Genomic DNA, 10,863 nt, shown 5'->3' on the forward strand with positions numbered 1-10,863 from the left:
ACGGCGGTGTCAGACTTGCCGTTTCTAATTAATCAGCATAACCCAATTACTGGCAGCATTCCACACTACAGCATCAATACTTTGAAAATGTACATGGAAAGGAGCGTTCGTTCAACTTGAAGACCGTTTAAACACTTTAAACCTCATACAAGACACACAAGTGTGCTTAGACAACTGGCTCGCCCCAATAGTTTGAATTGTAAACAATCACAATCAATTGACACACAAACAATCAATATGTGGTTTTATCAGCCAAGGTGGAGTTTCGTGCCCACAGCCTCCTGCAGCAAATAAAACTATAACTATAGTGCGCACAGGAAAAGTTATTCGATATTAGACATCAACGCTTTATTAAATATATCATTTATCTTATGATTGTGTGATATTTGTATTGGCTGAGAGAAAGAGAACTGCCTTATGATAAGCTGAATAGTAGCCGCCCGTCACATCCGCCCTAACTGTTTATCCGCCATGATCAACTTTTTCAGCAGCGTTAGTTTATTAATTGAACAGAGAATTAGTTCCGAGATTGTAGATCCCACCAAAGTTTTTCGTACACTGTTTTATGTGCTCCGTGCGCTGCCATTGCTGTTAGTGTCATGTGAGCTGTTCAGTGTGTTGATATGTAAATAAATCCTGTTCGCCTGCGGGGCGTATCAACTTCAACCTCCGTCTCGATCTCCTGCCTGTCACTCAGCAGCGAATGCACGCACCCACACGGCAGATGGCTACTCTGTCACAACCATGAATACCCTGTATCTTTCTAAACAAGGGATTTAGGGGAGCTCCTGAATAAAAGCTGAACCTGAAAATAATAATTGGGGGAAGTAATTGTTACAGCTGTGTATAATGGTATTTAAAACAGGATTCATTCATACGACTTTTTACCGCCTTTACTCTGGTCCCACTGCAATCTGATATGCGACGGTTTACTATGCTGACATAGCACAGCACTATCAGAAGATAAGAGAGCAAAACTAGTATCAGAAGGCTGGATCCTGGCCACAGATATCAGGCTGTTATCTGAACACTAAAACAGAAGTCAAACAGAAATCATTAACTTACCGAGTTGTGTTGTGCAGGTGCCCGTGTCTAGCTGACTGGATCAGCCTGAATGCAGCTCTTGTGCGAGTGATCACATGCCCCCCACATGCTCTCCTGAGTTGTTGTCGTTTCAGGTCAGTGGTGAGCGTGTGGCGAGACCAGTTCCTCCAGCACTCTCCCTACAGTCAAGCTGCTTGACCACCCAACCCCACATCCCTTATGAGCTCCACAGGGTTTGAAGAGCGGAGCACACACAGCTTTCATCTGCCACTGTGATATCCAATGCAGACTTCCTACTACATAACATTACCCCTCTCTGCAAAGCTCAGAATCCCAAAGACATTTAGAACAGAGATATTAAATAGAATGTTGTAGCATTAACACTAGTGACACAGGAAACCATTGATGGCAGCTAAAGGTGGTGTTATCTGCTGCAGTGAATTTTAAAAGAAATTCAAGAGCCTGCAACAAATGTGTTGTAAAGATCAGTCCAGCAGGTCTTTGCTTGTTGCAAAAAAAAAAGTCTTTCTGGCTCTGATGCTCCACACCGATAGTCACCTGAACCCTGGGGGGATTTAACCAGGTGCCTCTGTCCCACCCACCTACAACAAATGGGTTGCAATCCAATCGTCCACGCAGTATTAGCAACCTAGAACATGTCTGAGCCGACGCCATTAGAGGCAATTCATTAAATGGTGGATCCACGGTGAGTCCACTTAAGAGCCGCTGTAAAAAGTTGCTAGACAGCTTGCTGCTGCCTGTGGATGTCAAATGTCCACAAATTACAGGGAAAGGGATACAAGGCTTGTTAGGTTGCTAATCTTAATAGGAACGCCGTTATACAGCTAGTATATACCCTTGCATCTATATGCGATTTTACTGCAAGTTTAAATCAATGAAATTAAATCGTACTCCAAAAATCCCCTTTCAACCACCCATAGTTTGAGAGCCACATATTGTGCAGCACTAACCCAGACTGACACTACTGAATAGAGAAGCTGGCAGGGTGAAAAGATATGGCTCAGGTTGTAAATGAATACATATCAGCTACATTAGCGCCTCCATGATGAAAAGCGCTTCTCCAACAAGTAATGTTTACATCTGCAATTACAAGCACAACATTCATTATTTAAAATAGTTCAGCCAAGACCAAGTGACTTTCAGTGAGTTATGTCAGCTCAGAACTGGGATCTGGCATTTTGGTCTGTGTGAATTGTCTACTGTCACAGAGCCATCATATTTGATGCAGTCTCTGAACCACCTCACGACTGTATACCGGACATGTTGGGCATTTTTGTTGTCGGTGTTACACACTTTCATTTTTTTGAAATACAATGGATGATCAAGAACAAGGTAGTAAACTGGAGACCGGAAGAATTTAAGGAATTGTTAAACTTTTCAATTCTAGTGGCAGCTACTAAACAGATGCGGCACTTTGAACTGTGCAGTAGAATTTGGGAGGTACAGACCCTGCACAAATCCAGTTAATGTGATCGGGGGACTTCGAGAATGCGAGCAACAGACTGCGTCCCCACTTAAATATTTTTATTTCAATTTTCCACATATATATTATTAATACAGGAGTACACTAGAGTTCTCCAGCATCATTCAAAAAAGATAAGACATTGAAATATAACGTTGTATTTTTTTTAATGTATTATTTATTTAAGTAGCTTATCCACGTTATTCTGCTTATTTATTTATTTTGTTGCCGTTGCCATGAAAACAATCTGATGACTGACAGGTTTGAAAGTTGTACTCGCAGGATCCCTTTGGCTGTGTGAAAGGGTTATGACGGTATTATACCGGCATAGATTGCACAATTTCGTGCTGTGGGAACGGCTCAGTAGCGGCATTTGTGTGTGAAAGTGGTATTAGATTCACATCAAGATTAGACTGGTTGCTCTCATTGGAATTGTGTATTCAATTCAAAAATACCTCCAATACTATTTTGGTATAAATCCTTATCAAGTCTATGAGATTAATCCAGTTACATGGGTCCTTGTTGATCCCTGTTCATCCAGGTTATTTCAGGATTTTTAAGCATTTTAATAATATCAAGCTATACCAGATTTATTTTACAGCACTGTTTCGGCTGAAAGCAGGCTATTAAAATGAACTTGATAGAAATGAGATCTGCACAAATCCAGCTAGAAATTAGGAAATCGCTGAAACGCTCTAAAGAATCAGTCTCAATACATCTAGCACATTATGTAAACAAATGTAAGCTTTTGGAAAACATGGGATAAACATTAGATCGAGTACTACTAAATTTGACAGAGTGCAAAAACCGAGTAATAAGTTAAAATACATGAACAGGGCAACTTGTCGCAAGTTAAATATTAATAAAATTATTTATTTTAGAATGGTCTGGTGCTTATTTTGAAATGTACTGGTTTCATAACTTTGCTGTTTGAGCACTACTTTGTAAAACAGCTTAGAATTTTTTTCAGCTATTTTAGTGTTTGAAAAATTGGTATGTTAATGAATTGCCACTGCATTTCCATCCATCTGCATGCTTCACAACTACATGAAGTGTGATCAGTCGATTATCACTTTACTATTCAGTGTTACCCCTAATAAGAGTATACTGCACACAAACAATGAAATACAAACACACACTCCAGAATAAAACCTTGAAAATGACCGAGTGTTGAAACAAAGTGTTGTTCCTTTCATTTCTTCATCAATGTCTCAATGTTAACCAAAGAGACAATAATGCTGACAGTGTTAGTTCACTAGGGGAAACTAAATAACGTTGCAAAAAGTCAACCCTACCACAATAACTAGTTTTCAGACAAAGGTTTTCTACTGCAACGGCAAAGTTAATATTTCAATATGAATGTCCAATACTGTAAGAAAATAACATTTAGCTCATTTCAAGTGGTGTAGCACACAATGCCTCAATCATGTACCAGATAAGATAAACTGCCAAATCTTTCTCTGGAATGGCTGGCATGATGCATGTACGCCTTCAAATTAAAAGAATAGTACGAAGATAACCTTTCAATGACCACGTCTCACTCAGCTTCTGCACAGTTACCTGAAGTCTCCTCCCTCGCCCACACACTCACAAGGAGGGAAGAAGGGAGGGGGAGAGGAAAATGTCTAAAGAGTGTCTCTTTCCAAAAGGTCACTCACTTGATAATACAGTCCTTGGTGGCCAATTACTAATCAGTGATTAGCATCACCTCACGTGACAAAGCCCACACAGCATGAGCTCTACCCCTCAGCACACCCACACCAAGGGAATAATCTTAAATTGGCTGCACTGGGGAAACAGAAAAGGGTATGTGAACACCCCATCTATTCCCTTAGCTTCATTTAAAGAAATTAAATATCTGGTGAAAAATGGCTGGAGTTCTCGCGTATCGGCCTGGCTTACAACAGCACAACGTCACAACCAACAGTCAGAACAAAATCCACAATAAAAACCTGAGTCATGTTTACCAGAAGAAAAAACAAAACACTAACCACAAAACCACAGATTCTAGAAACGGAATCTACAAAAGATCGCTTTTGCTGTGAAGCCTCAAAATGTATTAAGACATGTAAATGATCCTAAAGAATAGAATTGTGGGATCCTGCTTCTTTATCATTTAAACACCAAGTACCACAGGAACACACTTCTGAAGCGCCCATGTCTAGTGGGCAATTTAACTACCGAGGACAATCCAAAAGAAGTCTTAATTAGGGGTGAACGGTAATCTAATGTCATGGTGCGATACTCTCAAACTCAGCGCAATCATTCCATTTTTACAAATCATTGCTAGCAAAAAGCCTCATGTTACTAGACAGGTATAGCTAGTCAAGACTCCTTAACATTATGTATATCTACTGTGCCAGAATTACCAGCTTTTTTTAGTTATCGCAGCAAAGACAGGGAAACATCCGAGTGCCGTCCACTCCCATTAGAAACACGCCAGCGGGCTTGCTTGTGCAATAGAGAGAAATGCTGAACAGCAAGTGTGGCTCAAACAAAAGACTAAAGATACAAATGTGGAATAACCAAGGCTTAACAGGCAGTTCTATGTAAGAAGCCCATTCTTTTTTGTTTCGTCCTGCAATGACACAAATGCAGGTTATAGGACCCCTCCACCTTACACCTGCATTCTATGTGGCGCAGTAGAAACCAATGTTGCATAGGGGTAGGAAAGGAATAATTTATTGTGTACCATGTGACACATCAATTGTAAATTAATACAAGACCAAAAGCACAATAAAGCTTAATGTAGTTCAACAAATGGTTCTTGAATGAGGAATAAGACTGATGTATAGTTGGTATGAATGCATTCCTCCTATCATTTTTTTTTTTTTTTTTCTTTAATGATCATTTGATCATGTACATCATACAAAGTAGTTTATCAGGGCCACTATGTGTTTTGTGATACATATAGCTTGACCAGCATTGTAATATTGTATTGTGCCAGTGTATCATTAGACCCCCAACACTGCACCAGGCAACCAGCACAGAAAGTAAAGGGGGAAGAGGAAAAGTACCTCCATTCTTATATTATAGTGCCAGGATGAATGGGCGTCAAAGTGGAAACAAATAAATAACAGACTTAACATTGAAGAAATCATGTCACTTAAATCAGACATGACTCATCGAATCAGATCTGTAGATAAACGACAAACGTAGAAGCAGCAGAGCTCAAAACCGCAGCTGCATCCTTTAAGAGGCTGCAGTTGAACATCAGTAGTTACAACACACTGTTTATTGCTTCGTCCAGTTTGCAACATGACCATACCTTGGTGAGCCATAAAGGACTCCCCGACTACCTGCTATTTTGCAGGGTTTGCCTGAAGGCACTTCAATCCCAACAGCTAGCAAGAAAGACAATCCTTTGCATCTTGAAGTGCCAAGGTGTCAGAATCATATCCTAGTGATCTTGCGATAACCAGCACTGTCTTGCCCATGTGTGGAAATGAGGTACATTGGGCGCACATTTCTTTTTCGGGAGTGCCATCACGTCAAACCTTCATGCAACTTGGAGCAGTAATGTGTGGCGCACTTATCAGGATTTTTTTTTAAAAAAAAACTGACAAACAAAAAGCAGAAACCTGAACTTGTAAATGATGTTACAGTACATGACAGATACATGCATTTTGGTCACGGATTGAAAAAAAAATGTTGGAGCTAGCTTCTATATTATATAAAAACAACTGTTGTATTGAAACCAGCGACAGTATAGGTTAGTACAGTAGTGTCCAGCTGTATGCAAAGTCTGTTTATTTTTTAAATTGTATTATTATTTAATATAATTGTTGTCCAGTTTTCAAAACTAAGGAAAACATGCTTTAAAAAAAAAAAAAAGATTTCATATTTTCAGTGAATTTAAATATTCACCTTCAACAAACAATACTTCAGGTTTCAATGATCGCACTGACAATCATTAACATTGGTGCACTGTTACCACACTATGTGCAGCCTTGCACTTTACAGAAATACTGCCAGGTATTTTGGAGGATAGTTACTCTGCTGTCAAATGGGGCAGTTTTATAAGAGAACAAAATGCATGCTGCATTTTTTAATTGGTGGTAGATTTTTATAGCTGTACAGTCTCTGTGATACGTATTGTTCATCCGCTTGACAATCTGATTAAGGAAGTTTATATAGACTGCACGGCCGATCTGAAAGATAATAACATTTCTAGAACTTGATCTTTCAGAAAGACAATATCCAAAACGAGAGAGAATACAAAATATCATTTCTACACAGATGAAGACATATTTAGCAGCATTATTCTACCCCCTGCCTCAGTCGTCAACCGAAATAAATTTTCGCCGGTGTACTGCACAATTCCGCCGATTGAAAACGCGATACGTTTGGGTCTGGTTTGCAATAGAGTGTGGGGATTCGGTCCCAGCTCCAGATGTGCAAGATCATTTGCCATCGCCATCACCATCACCTCACACAGCTATACATGCAGACCACCCCAGTCCCCCTCTATCTCTCTCTTTCTCGGTCCTGCTTCACAGTAATGTGCAGGCACACCCTGACTCCCGTCTCACTCCACCGATCACCCCTCTTGCTTCCCCGACTAGCGTACCTCCTTCCGATCCTGCAAGCACTCCAGCACGGCCAGGTTGTTGTTCCAGGTGTGCTTGGGACAGAGCCGCGTCAGGTCCTCCCGACAGGCCTCCTCTTCGGCTAGCTTCCAGCCGGTGATCCGGCGGGGCTGGGAGGCCCCGGCTGCGGGCGCTGCCGGGTTCCCCGCGTTAGGCGCTTGCCCTGGTCCCTGGTTCTTAAACGAAGCAGGAATACCATCATTGTCATTCAGATGTACCTCAGAGACCACGATGGACATCAACAGAAGAAGCAACTGAACACGTCTACACGCCGCCATCTTCGGGGGAAATAGCAACAGCAGCAACACGGCACTAAGCCACTCCTGATTATAATATTGTAGGCGTGCGCGGTGGACACGTACGCTCCCCCTTTTAGCAAAATGGAGTGTCCATCAACGTCTCCAGTAGATCCCGTCGAAATCCTCCACCAACATGGCTAGATATTGGTTCTCAAGTTGTGGAACGATTTTAGTTTGCGACTGCCTTGTTCTGAAGTGTCCCATTTGGTATTCTATTACTGTACTATTTACCCAGTGTGAACGGCAATGTTTTTAACCATGTTGCAAAATTCTAGAAATAACTAGCACTGGTCAGTCAATACTTTACTGTATTTTATTCGTTTTCAGCTGATCTTTGTTGGTTTAACAGGCTTCAGTCTCATGTATCTTAAACCTAAAGGACTGCCAATAAGCTATGGAGAATGGCCCATTTATAATTTGCTTCTCTTAGTCAAATTCAGTTACAGGTATGGAGCAATACAAACGGACCCCGCATCTAAAATGGGTTCAGAGAGATAAGGATTTGAAAGTGCGGCTTCACCATGAACGGGATGAGTTGCTCCATCTAATAATACAACATAACAGATTGATAATTCATACAAAATACTTTTTTTTAGTGTTCATTTGACCTTCCATTTGAAATAACTATTATTAGCAATGTCAAAGATTTAAATACAAGTTACTGTAATCATCTGTCTGTCAAAATCCATAAAAATGCACAAACCTATTAAAGTTTTACCTTATGGCTGACCCCCAAACTCTTCATTGATTATATATATACTTTTATGAATTGGCATTGAGATATTAAAGATATTTCTGGAGCAGTAGTTTTCCTATTCTGAGATTTTGTTTTTTGCAAAAACCCTACAAAATACATTTTTGCACAATCTGGCTGTATTGCGTAAAGAAAAGACTAAATCAATTGAACTATAAGGATTTTAGGACACAGGTACTGTCATATCTAGAATCCTCATGAACTGTAGATACAGTATAAACTAAATACACTAAATTTGGCTCAAGTAAAGTGGGTGTCTGAGATGCATTAAATACACAATGTGTGAAAAAGTATATGCTGGTCATTCTTAGCCCTCTGTGTACAAATTAATGAAAACTTAACAGATGAATAAAAACATGTACTTTCAAACTAGCATATTGCAATTCTTTCCAGTGTCAATCTCCATAATACCAGTCCTTAATATATATATATATATATATATATATATATATATATATATATAACTTTTATAACTTAATAGGAAATGGTGGATTGGAGGCTTTCCAGAGGCTTGCAGTACTTTATTATATTACACTGTGACTGCAGGGAACAGTGCAGGTGCTCACTGCAGCTTTCAGCCTTCCACACATGCATAATAGCTCCAACACAGCAGTGTTTCGCTTTATGCAAACAAATCCACAAATATAATGTTAACCCTGCCCCTTCTGGTGTAGTTTATTTAAATCCATAGTAAAACGAGGAATTTCTGTAACAGCATTTACTGCAAGTTTTATGGTTCATAATCATGTTCAGTCAGTTGTGCAGACTTTGGAGATGAGCATTAGCTGGAAACATAGCAAGAGAGAAGCAGGTATAGTATAATTTTGCAAAGCTTGCAGGAGCTCAAACGAAGGTCGGGTTGAAACAGAGTTAAACACCTGCAAAAGCATATTGTTTTGCAGGAAGAATGGTGCCAAACAGTGGACAGGATGTGCTTTGTTCTTTAGAAACAGGAATGTTTCTCATACTAGATTTATAATGCGAAATCATTTGCTGTACTGATCAACTGATTAGATTAAAATGAAAGTTTTAATTTGCCTTTGCATGGCTGTCAATATACTGGATTGGGTGTTGGGCAGAATTGACTTTCATGTATTTAATTTACTAGAAAAAAAAGATAGTGCTCCCTTTTTATTCTTCTATCTGACTTGAAAAAAACATGAAATATTGAAAACAGTGAACTAGTGAAGGGCTCTTGTAAAGGGAAAACATAGGACAATTTACTGTCAACATGTTTACCAGTGAGTTAACCAAATATGTGTACTGGAAATACAGAGACAGAGAGCAGCGAAAGGGGAGTAAACCTTTAGAGAGAAAGGCTAGCTTCAACCAAGCAGACTCAAGCCAGCAAAGGCCTTGGTGTGGTTGTAGCTTTGACCAGGGGCTACAGCAAAAAAAAAAAAAAAAACACACACCAAGTGAGGTGTGGACATATCAGAATACAAAAAAAAAAGAATAAAAACACACGGGACAAACACAGTACAGGATAAACTGTCTTCCTCTTAGCCAAGTGATAATTTGACTTTTTGCTACGTCCTGTACTATATTATACACAAACCCTAAGATTCTTGAATTATTGCACTGCTGTCATAGCATCTTTTATAAAGTATTAGGACATCTGTCTATTCCACAGAATGTGTTTGGTTTGTTTTTTGGCCACATGCTAATAATTCCTGGGTAGTTTGTTAACTAAATTCAAAACTAGATCAATAAGATAAGCATTTATATGCAAAGTACTTATGTAACCACCTTCCCTCAGCTCCACACAGCACAATATTCAAATATATACTAAGATAACCTCATGTGTTAAATATGTAAACATCAGCTAGGTGTATTTGCCTACCAAGAACATCTAAAAAGATATCCGAGTTCTCGGATTATGTGTTTGTATTTTTAAGGCTGTGAGCAAGGCATTTAAAGATGTAAACATCTTCTAAAGCACACGAACAGTGCTAAAGGGGGTCTATGAAACCAGATAATTGACACACAACTGCAACACAGATGCTGTACATACCAGTACTTACCAGTCATTTAGTATTATTAGGATTATGATTGATTGTTAATAACAACATTTTGCTATGCTGCAATTATACCACAGCACACACTATTATTCCAGACTGAGATGCCATTTGATTTGAGTTCTTAGGATGCCTTTAATATTTTGTTTAACCTTTAATGAAACTACCTTAGGGTAGATTTGCAGAAATTAACTTATCTGTTGCAAAAAAACAAAAAAATTATGTGAATGGAATCATTTTTGCTTACTTCAAGGTCTACTTTTCAACTTCAGCAACTTTTAGATTAAAATATATAAGCACATAATGTGCCAATTCATTACACTGTTTTGTACATATTTCATAGTGTAACAGGGGCCCCTGGTGGGCAGAAAAGTCACAAAATCACTTGTTTCTCTTGTAGTTAGCGTGAGCAATAACCATATTTCTACTTGATGAGTTCTGGCTTTTCCCCCCGACACAGCTGGGACAGATAGGTTCCGTCTTAATTATTCGCTGGATACAATTACTAGTTAAATATTGTATAAGTACAGCATGTTGTTGTAATTCGACTGTAAACACCACTTTTAAAACACACAACCTTGTAATTATTTAGGAGATGTACCATATTTATATATAATAAAAAAAAAAAAAAACATTCCTGGTAAGGCAGCTATGGGAAACAGAACACAGAATCAAC

General features: G+C 39.1%; 1 protein-coding gene across 1 annotated transcript in view; it reads right to left on the reverse strand.

Moving 5' to 3' along the window:
- The window catches only part of glg1a (golgi glycoprotein 1a), a 35,681-nt gene extending 28,201 nt beyond the window's left edge, over positions 1-7,480 (reverse strand). Inside the window, exon 1 of the mRNA XM_034042689.3 lies at positions 7,098-7,480. Within this exon, the coding sequence (XP_033898580.1) occupies positions 7,098-7,394 (297 nt within the window). The 5' untranslated portion in view covers positions 7,395-7,480. The remainder of the gene's footprint in view (positions 1-7,097) is intronic.
- Between the last annotated feature and the right edge of the window lie 3,383 nt (positions 7,481-10,863).

The sequence above is a fragment of the Acipenser ruthenus genome, chromosome 20, assembly GCF_902713425.1.
Source record: "Acipenser ruthenus chromosome 20, fAciRut3.2 maternal haplotype, whole genome shotgun sequence".
In the NCBI taxonomy this organism is placed as follows: Eukaryota; Metazoa; Chordata; class Actinopteri; order Acipenseriformes; family Acipenseridae; genus Acipenser; species Acipenser ruthenus.